Here is an 18,372-nt window from a genome sequence, read left to right as displayed (position 1 = left end):
AATATTCCTTAATGAAAAATAAATTAAAACGTGAATTATTTCTATGATGCATTAGAAAAGAGAAATTTATTAAATAATAATTTATAATTAACGCCGTTTTTTAAACGAACATCCAAAAATTGAACTCGGATTGAAATCGGATAGTATGCAGCGATTCATGAATATACATATTAATCTATATATCAATATATCAATCTAACAAAAAGCAGTGACTTTTATATGACATCAAGTGAATTAAATTTGATAATATCTAGAATATTGTTATAAATTATAGAAAGAAAAATGATTCATGATTATAATTTCATTTTTATTCAAAAATATCGCTATTTGCTCATGTAGTAGGCGCAAATTAATTTGTTTGCATTAGTGAGCGCGTACATGCACGCGTGCGTGTGTAAATATTCACACGAATCCGCGCGAATGTATATATGTTACATTTCCTTAAATATATGTAAGAAGAAGTATAGAGAAATAGACATGTAGATGTATAAGAAAATTGTGCCATGTGAGTTATACAGGGTTTGCCAAAAGTGTGGAAACCCCTTAATATTTCGAAAAATACGCATTTTTAAAAAAATGTTTCTTACAAAAGTTATAGGGTTTTATGTGACGCATTACACAGCAACATTATTATGACCTCGAATAGCGTTGTCAAGGTTATGTGAAGGTCACCTCCAACTTTTTAAATGGGACACCCTATATGCTTTTGCATATTCTTGTAGCTTATCTCGAGAGCTTTCCAAAACACTATAATTAAGTTAGTTTTCATTAAGTACTTTCCGAGTTATGAGGCTTGAAATCATTTCTTGAAGGCTTGAAACCATAAAATATCTAGTAAAATATTCATTTTTCGATTATCTTACCTTAATACTTTTATGTACAAAATAATGAGAGGAATCAATTGTTGTTTGTTTTTTTTTGTTTTTTTTGTTTCTTTTTGTTTTTTTTTGCTTTTTTTATCTCTTATAAACAACAATAACAAAATTGTAAACGTTCAAATAAAGCATTATTTGATACTGCTGATTTATGTCCATTATCTCGACAACAAAGCATTTGCGACCATATGCTCATATGAACATTTGTTCTTCCTTTTTATCCAGGAACACGCTCACAAATTTTTAAAAAATACTTTTGACTCACCCTGTATATATATATCTATATATATATATATAAATATATATATATATATATATATATATATTAAAGAATTATAACATGTTTTATAAATGTTTAATTTTAGATGTTATTTAAATATTAATATGTATTATTATACTTATATTATACTTATAATAAAAATTTGATTCAAGATAATAAAATTAATAAATATTAACAAATAAAGTTACAAATATAGAACAAATCAAATACAATTTAATAAATAAATCAGAATACAATTTAAATTAGATAATACATTTTTAGTACATTAATAATATATTGTTAAATATATTGCAGATACTTTCTCATTTAATATAATTAGAATTATTCATATAATACAACATAATTTAATTATAATATAACATAATTTAATTATAATTATTTATATATTATAATTATGAATATAATTTATATTTTATTTAATTATAATATAACATAATTTAATTATAATTATTTATATTTTATAATTATAAATATAATTTACACTTTGCATTACTTCATGTTAATAAGGATATAAAAACATTAGTGCAAATATGAATTGCAGGATAAAATAAATCCTTGTAAATGCATTTAATTATATATTATTAATGCACATAAGCATAAATAATAAATCGATAACTATAAACATTATAAAAAGCTATTTATAAGAAAGATATATAGATGTATTCGCGTCATAATTGTTACTTTCATTATACGGGTATTAATGATATTTTACAAAATTCTGAAAGTAATCCTGTTGACTTTTGATTTCTAAAAAGCGTATTTGTATCTTGCTTTGAATATCTAAAATCAATTGCTTACTTCTTTCGACAGATTCGTTAATTCTACTCAATCGGCTTGTCTAAAACAGATTATATCGATATTAATTATTAGTGAATAGCAACTATCAATTATCAATAAATATTATATTAAATATTATCTCGTATATATATATATATATATATATATATATATATATATATATCTTGAATATTTTATTTATAATAATAATCTTAAATATAATTGGAATAAATAATAATAATTATAAATTATGAAAATTACATTCTCTTCTCAGAATCAAAATTTTAGTTACCCCGAAGAAAAGACGGGTTTATAAGTTTGTAAACATTTTAAATCAATATATGTCGTTTTCTATGCAGGTTTCGTATCTTTGTAAAAAATTTGTCGGCTATTGAATAAAGTGATATAAATTTTAAGAAATTAGTAAAGCTCTAAATGTGAAATATAAATTTAAATTTTTCAAACTAGTAAGAGAAAGCGAAATGCGGATGATAGTGTCTCAGTTTCAGAGAAAATTAATTTTTCTTTCAAAATAAATCGTTGTATATGGAATACATTTCTTTCCTCGATGCGATACTAAATAACGAACTAAATCTGAACTTAAGATTTTTATTAAAATAAATAATCCCTAATCCCTATAAAAAAGCGTAGATGAAAAAATATCGAGACGAAGTTGCTGAAACGAAAATGAAATCATACTCCTATTATACTACGTTCTATTACATTATGTGCATAGTGTTGCACCATATTTTACTTAACAATCCTTATGTCTGCAAAGAATGTTTATAAGTAATATTTTGTAAGTAACTTTTGACAAATAAAAATTCACAGAATTCAGAATTAGCGATTTTAAATATAAAATTAGAAATTTATAAGAGCTATGGCTATCACAGAGAAAATATCATTATATTATAATATTATAATTGTTATATCTAGCAGGCCATTTTTTGTATTAATTGTTGTGTTAATCTATCATTATTACAGTTTTAGTTTAACAAATGACTCATGTAATATTAGAGTATGCTAATCACATTACCTAATAACTCTCTCAATCATATTAAAAAAATATTAAAATTTATTTAACTAAGAGCTATTTAACATCTCAAAGCTATAAATTTCTTTTTAAATTTTATACAAATCCATTTTTATTAAGATAACTAAAATTTCCAAGCAAAGAAATTCTCTTTCTCTTTTGCTTCCGCTTGCTCCCATGTTCTTTCTCACTCTCTTATTCACTAAAAATTATAATACACTACTAAAAAAAATAGGGAACACTTTTTGTACCCTAAAAATTGAGCTATTTTTAAACCGCTGAAATTCGTCGAAAAATTATCGTAGACAAAAAATAGAAAATGTATTTTGAAGCTTGAAGCTTCAACTTTAACGTACAGTTGGTGATTTTAAAAATTTTTTTCTTATCCTTTCTTATCCTGCGCTTTAAAAAAGAACACATTGTTTAGTTCCTTAAAATTATATATTTTTAACACATCGAAACTTGATAAAAAAATTTTTCTCGAAAAATTCAACTAAAATTTCATAAACTACAACATTTTGCCTGAAACGCTTTTCTTTAAATTTTCCTACGATTTTTTTGACCGAGTAATACAATGTTGAAAATAAACCAGTATTTTTTATAGAACTGCAGAGTGTCAAAAATACATAATTTTAATAAACAAAACAATGTCTTCTTTTAAAGCATAGAACAAGGAAGATAAAAAATTAAAAAAGCTAACGATAGCGCGTTAAAGATGAAATTTCAAGCTTCATAATGCTTTCTTTATTTTTTGTCTACGACCATTTTTCGCCGAGTATCAACATCATATCTGAAAAATGCTGGTTTATTTTCAAAATCGTACTTATTATTTATATTACTCGGTCAAGAAAAGTCGGAGGAAAGTTGTTAAAAAAGCTTTTCGCAGGGAAAATGTAATTTATAGAACTTGAGGTGAATTTCTCGAGAAACTTTTTTTTTTATGTTATATCGTCTTATGTGGCGAATCCCGCGGCGACATCTAATAGATTCTCAGTTAAAGACTTTTTTCTTTTGTCGATCTTCCCCGGTATGCGCATCTCTTTATCCTCGTGCACTCGTCATTACACTGTAATCACGCGAGTGTCGGGTCGCTTCGTTTTCCAATAAAGTATCGTAACAGAGTTTATTAGCAAAGAGTATTTTACTTTATTTCTGACACAATTGTCCCAGCTCCACGGCCCCTTTTAAATCAAGAGTTAAGTTGCGTGTTAAAAATACATAATTTTAAGGAATTAAACAGTGTGTTCTTTTTTAAAACGCAAAATAAGGTACATAAAAAAAATTTTAAAAACCACCAACTGCGCATTAAAGTTGAAACTTCAAGCTTCAAAACTTTCAAGCTTGCTTTTCTAATTTTTTATCTACGATGATTTTTCGACGAGTTTCGGTGGTTTGAAAATAGCCCAATTTTTAGGGTACAAAAAATATTCTCTATTTTTTTTGTTTTTAGAAGTATTTTAAAAACAGTATATTTTTGAAAATTAGAAATAAGAATATAGTTATTTTATAGAAGAAATTACATAACATTAATTTTTGCTTGTCGCTTTGAGATACTGTGACTAAATTAATATATTCTGTATGAAAACAAAAAATATTAACGATTAAAAACGAAATATATATTAGTATAATGGTATTCATAAAATGTACCTTTACTTCCACATCTTTTCCTTCCATATGTGATAACCATGTTATCTGCTTATAGAAACCTATTTCATCTTGTAATAAAGTAATAAATAAATCTGTTAGGAAGTCGTTTATCTAAAACAGATTATTTTGATGATATTGAACAACAATATTTAATGATAAATTGATGTCGCATTATTCATTATATATATATATATATATATATATATATATATATATATATACAGGGTGTCCGATTTGTGAGGGACCAAACGAAAAGTGATGATAGATTGGATCAAACTAAGAAGAAAAGTCCTCTACCATTTTACAAAATTCGCAATAATTATTAAGTAATAAGCAAAAATGTCACATGAAGGTTACCTTTAATTTTTTAAATGGAACCCCCTATTTTTTATTATGTATTCTTATAGCTTATCTCGAGAGCTTTCCAAAACACTTTAATAAAGTATTTCTTCATTGAGTACTTTTCGAGTTATGAGGCTTGAAATAATTTCTTAATTTTACATAAACCATAAAATATCTAGTAAAATATTCATTTTTCGATTATGTTACTTTAATACTTTTATATACAAAATAATGAGAGGAATCAATAGGTGTAAAGAAAACACATAGTTATTTTTAAGAAAAAATATGTAATTGTTAATTACAAATGACATATTTTTTCTTTGAAACAACTATGTGTTTTCTTTACATCAATTGATTCCTCTCATTATTTTGTACATAAAAGTATTAAGGTAAAATAATCGAAAAATGAATATTTTACAAGATATTTTACGGTTTATGTAAAATTAAGAAATGATTTCAAGCCTTATAACTCAAAAAGTACTCAATAAAGAAATACTTTATTACAGTGTTTTGGAAAGCTCTCGAGATGAGCTACAAGAGTAAGTAATAAAAAATAGAGGGTTCTGTTTAAAAAATTGAATGTGACCTTCACGTGACCTTCAAACGATTTTTCAAGGTCAAACCAATGACACCATCTTATGGCCCCCTTGAAGTCAATTAACTTTTGTTTAAAACATTTCTTTCTTCAACGCTTCGTTTTTGAGATATTTCGCATTATCAACTTAAATGGGACACCCTGTATATAAGCACATGCAATTTTTACCTCTTTGAGTTGATTCGTAGAATACACATGATTAATAATTACAGCAAATGTTGCATGCACGCTGACTTGTCTGTAACAGTAAAACAATAAATGTATTGATACACACATAAATTGTTGAATGATAGATATATATTTATAGTGAAAATTGTATTACTTAGGTTTTATATTCTCAAGGTTTTCTAATATGAAGTCGAGTACTACAGGATTCCTCGCGTGCCTCGCGATAGTAAAAAGAAAATAGTTAATATAATCGTGATCGGAAAAATCTTTTAAAAACTTAATCGATGTTGCACTATTAAATTCTATTAGATTTAAATAGTCTTTGATAAATTGTGAATCTTCAGGGCAAGACAGATATTTTAAAAATTTAGTTTTAAATTTTTCTTTTCCCAGACGATATACTCCCCACCAAGGAGAATCTTCATTGCTAAGAGAATAGTACAATACTTTTAAACCTTGACAGTATGTCCATTCTTTCCACCATGGCAAAAGCCTACGAGATTTAACAAAAAACAAATTCTAATTTAAAAGTTTTGCACATATTAATCTTACATTTTGATCAAATAATTTAAGAAATTATAATTTTATAACATAATCTAATAAATTTAAATTTTGAGCAAATAATGTAATAAACATTGCACATGTATCTACAAAACAATTAAATTAAAATAACCGAGAATATATAAGAAAAATTACGTGTTCTTTTCGGGATCTGCGAGATGTCGATTTAAATTATGCTGGGCTGCTCTTATGCATCTGCGACCATCAAGATTACATGCCCATTTCGCAGCCTCCATTCTTAAACTCTTTGTAAGATCGTGTTCATTAGAAACTTCATCGTATTCAAGTTTATCAAGCAAATTGTATAGTAAGTTTAGCATTTTCTCCTAAATATATAAATATATATATATATTTATATGTATTTATATTGTTACTTGATATAAATTTTATATTTTTCGATTCTTGCATTATATTTTACTATATAGAAAGATATCTTGCGCAATTGTATTTTATATATTAAGAAAGTTTATATATTAAGAACATTCTGTCTTTGTAAACAACTCTGAATTCTTTTTATAAAGATATCTATTATATAGCTATACTTATATATACGTATTTATACGCAAATTTGAATTTTTCTTGCGTGCACATTCACACATGCTTAACACATGTTCATATCACAAAATAAACATACAGAAGTGCATACATGCATATATTGTAGACATGTAGACATAAATGTAGACATTATATCTATAACATAATTTAATAACTTATTAACTGTTTGAGTATTAAACACATAGATAATTAATATATATGTTTCCTACTAACTTTCTATCTCAAAATTAATGATATTTAAATCGTCATTATAAATATCATGCTGTGATTAAAAATGATAACAATTTTCAAATTTTTCTCCCTTTTCCTCTCCAATTTCTTATACTATTAGTACATACACTACTCGAATATTAATTTACAAATATACTTATCTTTCATCCAAAATATGTATATTAAATTTTTTCTAGCTACATGTATTTTATTGTATGTGTCTTTTTGGAAAGCACTTAATAATTATTGTTATAAATGCACACAATATTATTGGGAGTACAAATTAGTTCGGTCCGTTTTTTTGTGGTCAAAAATGCATTTATTTCAGAACAAACGAATGAACAAATTAATCAAAGTATTGTCCATCGCTGGCTACTACTTTTTCCCACCTCTCAGGCAATTTTCGAATTCCATCTCGAAAAAATGTCTCATCTTTTGAGGCGATCCAAGTTAGAAGCCAATTTTCGATTTCTGCGAAAGAAGTGAACCGGTGACCTGCCAAATCGTGCTGCATCCGTCGGAACAACCAGTAATCAGAAGGAGCAATGTCCGGCGAATACGGCGGGTGCGGTAAAATATCCCACTTGAGCGTTTCCAAATAATTTTTTACGACTTTTGCGACATGAGGCCGAGCGTTATCATGCAGAAGAATAACTTTGTCATGTCTTTGCTCGTATTCCGGCCGTTTTTCTCGTAATGCACGGCTCAAACGAATCAATTGTAGCCTATACCGATCGCCCGTAATGGAATCGCCAGGTTGTGCCTCCAATTCTTTGTCTTCGAATTTTTTTGGCTGACCAGAGCGAGGCTTGTCTTCAACGCTGAAATCACCATTCTTGAAACGTCGAAACCATTCCCTACATGATTTATCAGTTGGAGCATTGTCACCATAAACTTCTACAAGCATTCGATGCGCTTCAGCTGCACTTTTCTTCCAATTAAAGCAGAAAACTAAAACCTCCCACAAATGCTGCTTAGTTAACACAAAATTTGACATATTCAACACAGTAAAAAACAGGGTTTTTGTATGAAACTCAAAGCGATATAAACTGAATATTATTGACAGATGTCTAACCTCTCTGAAACCACCGAAATCAGCTGTCACTATGAAACATCCATAACAGCCAGAGCCATCTTTTGAAAACGGACCGAACTAATTTGTACTCCTAATAATATGTGCAATAACATGTTTTTAGTATGTTTAAGACATCACTATTGACATTGTTTATAATATGTGTTATTACCTTGATATTAAAATATATTGGTTCCTGAAATAGAAAGATATTGGACAGATATTCTAAAACTTTGAACATAGGATACCATGCCACGTAGTCTGTTTCTCGTGATAGATATTTCGTAATATTCCAGAATACAGTGGAATTAAGTTGGTTTGTTATCATTAAGTGGAAAGCGTCGTCGATAATTTGGGCACGACTCAAAACATGTATTCTCCTATAATCTTTAGAATTTACATAACTTGCAATTCTTCGCCAAGTCTCGATATCGTAATTGACTCGACAATATTCTGTAAAATAAATAAATTGTATATATATATATATATATATATATATATATATATAATTCTTTCAAAGGGTTTATCAGTACAAGTATCTGTTTATACTTTTGTACTTATACTTTTGTACATTAACAGAGATCAAAAATGTATCATAAAGTGAACATAAATGGACATTCAAATTATATATTATATTAGGTATAAAATCATTTTGCATGAAAATTGAATATTTCTAATAATTGTACGTATGTATGTATGTATATGTAATGTATAATAAATGTACTGTATATAATACATAATATAATGAATAATATTTTTAATAATGTAAATCTTTCTCTCCAATGTGTATGTATGATAAACACTATAAAATGTAATAAATTTATTGCAAACTTACCAGTTTGTTTTATATTACATATCACAAAGGTACTCCACTTCTTAGATACGTAATCATACGTCTTATTTAAATTTGTATCGTAAATCGTTAATTTCATCCCTCCGAAAGAATAATTATAATCTCGTACTATTTTCACTACAGGACAATATTTTTGTTTTGTTAAAGAATTAATTAGCTGACTTATACGAAGTAAATTGCCTCTAGACATTTGAATGGACGACAGGTTCTTCATAATTTCATCAAAATAGTTAAAAGTTGGCTTGCTAAAGTTATAAAATTTATGCAAAATTTATTGATGTGTTAACGAAAGGTATTATAAGCAAATATATATATATATATATATATATATATATATATATATATTTATATATATGTATATTTATATATATATAATTATTACAATATAAAATTGTTAATATATATTTGATGCTACAGTTTAAATTATAATTTAAGAGGAATGGCCAAACTTAATTACTTTTAAAAGATAAGTGTATATGTAATTTGAAAATATATCTTGAATATTTAATGACATTGAAGGTAAAAAGAATTGTAAATGGTAATAATAAAGATAATAAAGTATGGAAGAAACGATATAAGTTTAAATAAAAATAAAATTAATTTAATTTAAATAAAAATAGTAATTATAGTAGTATAGTGTATTACTTACTTGTCCTTTACATATATACGGATACTCTGCCAAAATATCTCTTCAGTAATCATGAGTTGTAACGTACGCAATACACTGGATACTATAATTATATAATTTACATCAGAATATGAATAAGATATTAGTTATAGTAAATAATAATTCATAATTATGGTAAAAGTGCATAAAACGTTACACATCACCGATTTTATCATCATTTGAATATGTTATAGAGGAAGTTGTCCTGAGTAATTCCGCGCAAAAAAGTAAATGAGAGGCGACATTGGTTTAGAAGATATAACAAGTTAAAGTTTGACAACTTTAATACTTTTCTTAAGCAAACTGATATTAAACACATTAATTTGCAATTGAAAATTACATATTTTTTCTTAAAAACCACTACGTTTTTTCTTTACACCAATTGATTCGTCTCATTATTTAGTACATAAAAGTATTAAGGTAAAATAATCGAAGAATGAATATTTTACTAAATATTTTATAGCTTATGTAAAATTAAGATATAACTTGAAAAGTACTCAATGAAAAAATATATTATTATAGCGTTTTGAAAACCTCTCGAGGTAATCTACAAGAATATGTAATACAAAAATAGAGATTTTCATGCTAAAAAGTACTAATGACCTTGACCTGACTTTGACAAGGTCAAGTCCATATTTTCATCATGTGTACCCCTTCAAGTTATGCAACTTTCGTTCGAAAAATTTTTCAATAAAATCATCGGTTCGCGAGATAATCGACTGTATCACTTAAAAAGAAATATTCTGTATATATAATATATTTTATATATAATTTTATATACTACAGCTTCATTATGTATGTATATATGTGTGCATGTGTATAATGAAGAGATTATATATAAAATTAAAATTTTTATCAGTTATTCTATTTGTTTTTTAAGCATTTATTTTCAAAAATTTACTCATAATCAATTTTTATTTATATTATCATACCTTTAATATAACGGTAATGTTCAAAAGAAATGTTGAATGATGTATTATAAAGTGATGTATTATACTCAGTATCGAGATGAAGGGATTCTTGTTGAATTTGTACCACAAACAAGTCCATCATCCGGGTACTTGGAAGAGCCTATAGAAAATAGTTTAAATGTATTTACTTAATTAATATTAGATTTAACACACAATAGCAATATGCATTAGGGCTGTTACTTTCTACGTGTATGTAAAAAAATCTGTTATACTCTTATACTCTTAAAATATAGAATAAATAATTTAAAAATATAATATATTAATAACAAAAATGATTACTCGACATATAACTTTAAAATTAATATTTTTAGAATTATTAAAATATATTATATAGCAAAATTATCTTATTACACAATTTCTATATGTATACATATATTATGTGGAATTTAAATGATAATTTTTCTTTTTTTTTATATAATAATTTAAAGTCGGACAAGTAACATAGTGACTTTGACACACACAAAATAAAAGAAACATAAAAATGTAAAAATATTTTAAATTGTATTATCTATGTATGTTGGAGATTTACTTGAAAATTAGCATTTTTTAAAAACTCACTTTTCTTTGTAAATAGAATCTTCGCTTAATATTCTGATTTATAAAAAAAATTACACTCTATAATGGTAAATATTTAACTTTACACAGCTCCAAATGACTTGACCTTGACATATATTGTCAAGGTCACTGCACTGACAAGTAAAGGTACCCAACTGTCACTCGCGGATTCTAATGAAACTTTGTACACTTGTAAAACTATGCAAAATAATAGACACGTATTTTTTTTTATCTGCGGAGAAGCGATTTTAAGGGTAGAAACAACCCCTCGACAAGTAAACCTACGGAAGTGTCACTCACACCGATTTGAATGAAACTTTACACATTTGTAGAACTATGAAAAATATTTGATACGTATTTTTTTTATCGGCCAAGGTTCGCTCTGAAGGGTTGAAACCACCCTGTAAAGGGTGGATTTTATGCATCAGGTGGAATAAGTTGAATGTTTCAAGAAATTAAATACTTATAGCGGGTTTTTGGGTCGCTGAAACTGAATCTGATGTTAAAAATGTGGAAATCAAAATGGCCGATCCAATATGGCCTCCAGGTACATAAAAAAAGTGTTCTGTTCGGCCCTGTAGGGTAAGGAAATATTGTAAAAAAATGTTAAATTTGAATTTTGGTGTTTCTCAAGGTTTTCGACATCGCTGATCACAAAAACCCGCTATAAGTATTTAATTTCTTGAAACATTTAACTTATTCCACCTGGTGCATAAAATTCACCCTTTACATTTAAAGGATAGTTTCAACCCTTCTGAGCGAACCTTGGCCGATTAAAAAAAAATACGTATCAAATATTTTTTTATAGTTCTACAAATGTGCAAAGTTTCATTCAAATCGGTGAGTGACACTTCTGTAGGTTTACTTGTGAGTAACATCCGAAAGGTTTTAGGCTCGTTGTTTATTAAAAAGTTTTTCAATATGTTTATTCCTTTATAACTTTCAATATGAAAGATTTATTATTGTACATAGTGTCCAAAAATTCTGTGAACCTTATAAAACTTCTATTGTTTAACTTTTAACTTTTAACTTTTTAATAAACAACGAGCGACGCCTAAAATTTTTTGGATGTTATTCAGGGCAGTGACGTTGACAATATATGCCAAGATCGAGTTATTTGGGGATGGCTGTGTAAAAGTAAATATTTATCATATATATATACATACATATATATATATATATATATATATATATCCATCATATTGTGTATATATATATATATATATATATACATATATATCCATCATATTGTTTGCTAGTGAGCAAGTTTTGCGCTAAAGAATGCTTAAAATAACCTGATTAGTGACATATAATCCAAGAAATGCGACAATAGCCTCATTAAATAAAGAGGATAACGGCCAAAGTGGATTTTCATAATAAGAACATTCCTGTATTATTTTATGGGCCATGAAACGGGCAATTTTGATTTTAGTCGCAAAACAATCTACATTGTCATTGTAGATAATATCTGCTTCTCTGAAAATAAAAAAAATGTTTTATATAATGTTTATTTCTGTTGTATAATAACACATAAAAAATATTGTATTTCCAAATTTATAATTAAATGATTCTATTAAATTAACATATTAATTATATATTTTTATTAATGCTCATTACGAAGTAATGCAATATATTGGAAGCGAGTACCGCACTATATATATATATATATATATATATATACAACTTTTTTAAATTTTGATCGATAAAAGTGAAAACCTTAATATAATACTTATACCTATTCTTATACCTTAATATAATTATTTAATTTACAATTTTATATTTTAATTTGTAATTTTCAATTTTAAGATTATAAAATATATATATTTTAATATTATTCTTCATATAAGTTGATGTACATTGAAGATATAGGTTGTCCAGAAAGTTATTATGGTTTTTAACCTTCAAGTTCAAGTACGCATATTTTAGCAAGTGAATTTTATTAATTGAAAAGAGAACTATTGAAATTTAAATATTTTTGCCAACGAGAAACAATATTTATTTATTCCTGTAGCATAAAATTCAGATTTCTAGAAGCGACAAACTCTTCGAAGGCGTTTTTGACAGTAGTTTTATTGTTAAAGATTTTTCCCTGCAAGAAATTGTCGAAATGTTTAAAGAAGTGATAGTCTGTTGGTGAGAAGACCGGCGAATATGATGGGTGAGACAGAGTTTCATGGAGCTTCATAGCTCAATTGATTAATGCAGCGTCGGTTGTGCGGCGTGTAGTCGAGCATTGTCGTGTAGGACAATTGGAACTTTTCTGTTGACCAACACCGAACGCAAACGTATCAGTTCCTGATGCATTTTGCCAATTTCTTGACAGTACCTCTCTGCCGTGATAATTCCGTCCGAATTTAAAAAGCTGTAGTGGATTATCTCGGCTGACGACTACCAAATAGTCACTATAATCTTCTTTTAATACAATTTTGATTTAGGAGAGTGTTTTGGCGCTCCATCATGGTCTAACCATCGTGCAAAACGTCGACGATTATCGTACAAGTTCCATTTTTGATCGCACGTTACAATGCGATCGAGAAACGGATTATTTTGTTTGCGCAAAATCAATGCAGAACACACTTCAAAGTGACGATTCTTTTGATTTTCGCTCAATTGATGCGGCATCCATTTGTCGAGCTTTTTTGTTTTTCCAATTAGTTCCAGGTAATCAGTAACAGCTGACTTGTTTACGCCAAGTTTTAGTTCTCGAATCGATGTGCGTGACTCTGTTTCAACGAACACCTTCAAGTGGTCGTTGTCAATAATCGCAGTCGTCCAGAACTTTTCAACTTCAAGGCTCTCATCTCCACTGAAATTTGCGGAAACCACCATTGCATTGTACATTCATTAGCGGTTCCTAGACCAAATGCATCGTTAATATTGCGAGCCTTCAACTGCTTTACGACTCATTTTGAATTCATGTAAAAGAATCGCTGGAATTTGCTATTTTTTTATTCTTAATTTCATAGTTTAAATAAAACGCAAACCAATATCAAAATACAGTTATTTTTATTAAAATGTAGAGCGAAGTGTGCGCTTTTAAATTGATATAACATAGATACAAAAGAAAGACAACGTAAAAAAAGCGCCAAATGTTAAACAACAAAAATCGCAATAACTTTCTGGACAAATAATAAACTGGACTAATAATAAACGATTAGATATGTTTCTCGTCTCATTGCTTCATACAATTTTACTTATTTTTTAAAATATATTCAAGTAATATTTTAAAAATAGAGAAAAGATATGTAAATAATTTTAGTTACCAAGAATTGTTATCCTTTTTTTCATCTTCGAAATATATTAATTTTTTATAATTATATAGTTACCTGTAAAGAATAAGGCCCAGATTTATGATGCTTTCGTTTTGAAAATCCGGAAGTGCAACATGATTTATTTGCCAAGTTTCATTCAAACGTTTCCATTTATCGAACAAGTACGATGTTATATTTTCAGCAAATTCGTGTGCAAATTCGCAGTGCATTCTACACCACATATTAACTCTGACACTTTCATTTGTACCAGGCATAAGAGATAAATTAATTCGGTTATTCATTAATAAAAAATAAATAGGCTTTACAAGCGTATTAAAATGTGTCTTCGTCATGTGTTTATCATTCGTTTCTATTTTTTGTATCGGTACATTTGATAAAACTGTATAGTTTTGATAATGTTCTACAATAATATCATAGATGGGCTTCTCATAGAGCATGATGGTTCTTAAAGATTCGGGCAAAGACGGAACCATGTGTTGGATCCCAATATCAACATACGTTGCCAACCTATCACATTTAGAAATATGAATTAACAATAATAAAAAACACCTCAAAAACTTTATGCAAAAGTGGTTTCAATGAAATTGTATAAAAGTTGCATATATTTTAGTTGTGCGAGATTCATAAAATGTTTATTTTAGAATATACAGGTACAAAATAAATATTTATAATTAATATTTAGCATGAAAATTTAATAAAATTAAAATAAATTTCAATATAAAACAGTATTAGAATAATAACTTTTTTAAATTGATTTTAATTGATATATTAGCAACGATTCCGTACATAATTTTATACAAGTTAAAGAAACTGCTTATTTTAGTTTATTAAATGAAACACATATGTATATATGTCTTAGTTATTAGCGAAATTAGTATTGTTTCTAAATAGTATGGGTATGTGTAGATGCACGTTTAAATACATGAAACAGCATAAGTATAGCTTGTATATTTAATTTTATATATTATATGCAGAGTGTTTTTATGAAAGTTGTGAGTGTTCATGATCTGATTAAATTTTGATAATGACTTTTATGGATCATAAAGATAAAAAGAATTCATATAAACATATATCTGGAAATGTTTTCCTTCTGAATTATAAGTTTTTTCAATATTAGAAACGAATTTCCTAATGTTTGTTATTGTCAAAATAAACAGTGTAAAACTTAAGTGTTTGTTCAAAATTTCAAATTTCATATAAGCAAGTTTTATAAAAATATAAATCCTTCAAAATCATACTTATATTTTGAAAACAATTCAGAAACTCTACCGGAATATTTTTTTTTTCGTTCGAATGTTGACAATAAAATGCTGTGTAAGACATGTATTATAGCTGACTACTTTAATTAAATTAATTTTTATTTGCAGCTTACATTCATTTTAATAATAATGATAATATTAAATTGCAAAATTTTTACTAAAAGATGTTAAGAAACATATAATTAAGAATGGAAACATTTCAGATATGTACGTACATGTCTATGTATAAATGTGTTTTTCTTAGAAAATACTTTTTAAATAGATATAACATGCTGCACCAGAGCTTGTTCATAAACATTACTATATATTTAACATTTTAACAGTTATACTTACCACTGTCGCTCATCTCTTTTATAAAAGTTCTTTAGGCCTGTATCTTCAGTTATATTATAAACTAATTTTATGATGTAATATCCCATCAATAGATCTTTAGCGAATACATATTTGACAATGTTTTTCTCAATGTCATACATAGATTTTACCGATGGATAAATGATCGGTTTTTCAATATTATTCATAGAATAATGTGGATAATAAAACACAGTTAGACAAATATTTTTTACGTGTAAATACAATAATATGCTTGATGTTGAATTTATAATGTCTATATGTATACTGCAGTTGCTGACAAGAATATTTTTTTCGATATGTGTAAAGATGATATCATATTGTTGCGGTAATATACTATTCGAGTGCCTGTTTAACTCTTCTTGAGATATTTTAATTATCTGATCGTCGGTTAAAAGAGCCGCCGCGACGATGATTGTTAAACTGCTACTTAACAATAGTTTAAGAAACATGATACTACTTTTATCTTAGATATCTGTAAAACTATATTTTTGTTAGAAAGTACAAACAGACAAATTAAACACAGCACTGTCTCTACCATGATTTAGTGGAAAAGAAGGAATAAAGACAAATATATAAAAATAAACTTAATTTTGAATGACTTACTCTGTATAATGAGATATACCACAAATGCCATGCAAGTGTATGTTTCGTTACAATAATTAGCTGCAATAAATTAATGTTTTATCCACTATCATTGTAACATGAAAAATATATATGCGCACTTATGATTTCTTATTATTTCGAGAAACTTCCAAAGACTAACAACACTTGGCGATATACAATAAATGTGTATGTCATATGTAAACACACAACTTCTGAAGTCGTTAACAGACGTTTCGATCGAGAAACGATATGTAATAGCAAAGCACGGTGCCGTTTTTCCCACTCCAAATTCGTGCTATCGATCGAGCGCCGTAAGATGACAGAACCGTCTATTTCGCGTTGGTCTAAAGCAAAAGAGGCTACCGTTACGTAGAATGCAAAAATATCTGTAAATATATGTATTTGAATTCTTTTATACTATTTAAAAGTAGTTTATTTCTTTACCAAAAATTTGAGAATTTTTATAATTTACAATATACATTCAAATGAAATTTTATATACTACATTATTACGAGAGTGTATCGATAAGTTAATTTTTGAGCAAGTTAATGAAAAAATGTAACTTATTAACGATAGAGTATAATATTACAGTATTGTATATAAGAGAATATAATGAATAACTATTATTTTTTAGGTTCTTGTTCACTCTTTCAAATTTATATGGATATATGAATAAAACAACAGGAAATCCGTCAAATCGATTAAGTCGATAATCGTGTCATTCTTATAACGAAGCATATTTTTAAATTAAAATTGAGAAAGATTTTTTTATACTGTGGAATAAAAATATTATAGAGATAGCGTGCTCCAAGAATTATGCCATATAATTTATTATTAAATTAAAAACATTAGTAGTACATTAATAAAACACATTCGTATAGCACTGGACATTCCAAGGATGTCCAGTTTAAGTCCAATTTATATCCGCACGTCCATGAACATAAAATGGACATTTAACAAATATCCATTTTTGGATATTTGTTAAATGTCCATTTTATGTTCATGGACGTCCATTAAATGTCCATTAAAATGGATATCCTGTTAAGTAACATTTTTTGAATGTACAATTTATGTTCGCATTTGGATCTCTTATTTTTATGATTTTTTTATTTAATATTTATGATATGTTTATTATATATTTAATATTAGTGGAGCAATTTTCCTAATAATACTTTAATTTTTAATAATTAATTAAAAAATATAATACAAATTTTATTTATTATTCATCGTTTAACAATAATAAAATATAATAATAAAATCATTTTATTATTATATTTTATGTTATGTTTATATTATATGTTATGTTTCGTGTTTAATTATATTTATATTAATTATTTTAATTATTTATTAATGTACACATTTTGATCAAAATGATAAATTCTGTCTGTTAATGCGCGCATGTGCATTGCGTCGTCTTTATCGTGTATTTGGCGCTAAAGTTTGACAAAAAGCAAACGCACGGCACGAGAGTCGAAAGTCGGAACAGTCGACTGTACACGTGTCTCTACGAATTCTTTTGTTTTCCTGTTATTAATATATGTGCTATGTGCGTGCGTCTTAAAAGTCTAAAGTGTTCGTCGCCGTAAGAAAGAACTTATTTATTATTTCGAAGAGTTTTGATTGATTCAACAAGAAAATGTAAGTATATCCTTATTAATATATGTAAAAACTTCTTATTAACACTCTTATTCGTTCTGTTGTTAACATTTTCATCAAATCACAATCA

The 18,372-nt window shown here is 27.0% G+C and overlaps 1 protein-coding gene across 1 annotated transcript; it reads right to left on the bottom strand.

The window, feature by feature from the left end:
• Positions 1-1,723: 1,723 nt before the first annotated feature.
• Positions 1,724-16,785, bottom strand: LOC145970586 (aminopeptidase N-like). The gene is made up of 13 exons (XM_083097469.1): positions 16,647-16,785; positions 16,026-16,515; positions 14,488-14,940; positions 12,457-12,637; positions 10,568-10,706; positions 9,618-9,699; positions 8,951-9,213; positions 8,288-8,568; positions 6,414-6,604; positions 5,872-6,210; positions 5,718-5,787; positions 4,613-4,723; positions 1,724-1,993 (listed from the first exon to the last, which is right to left on the bottom strand). Exons 2-13 carry the CDS (start codon positions 16,490-16,492, stop codon positions 1,853-1,855), a joined length of 2,718 nt encoding a protein of 905 aa, XP_082953595.1. The 5' UTR covers positions 16,493-16,515; positions 16,647-16,785; the 3' UTR covers positions 1,724-1,852.
• Between the last annotated feature and the right edge of the window lie 1,587 nt (positions 16,786-18,372).

The sequence above is a fragment of the Camponotus vicinus genome, unplaced genomic scaffold (assembly GCF_025532165.1).
Source record: "Camponotus vicinus isolate PSW18456_S1 unplaced genomic scaffold, iyCamVici1.0 SCAF_4, whole genome shotgun sequence".
Lineage (NCBI taxonomy): Eukaryota > Metazoa > Arthropoda > Insecta > Hymenoptera > Formicidae > Camponotus > Camponotus vicinus.
The sequence above is the reverse complement of the archived record's forward strand: the minus strand, read 5'-3'. Positions and strand labels throughout refer to the sequence as shown.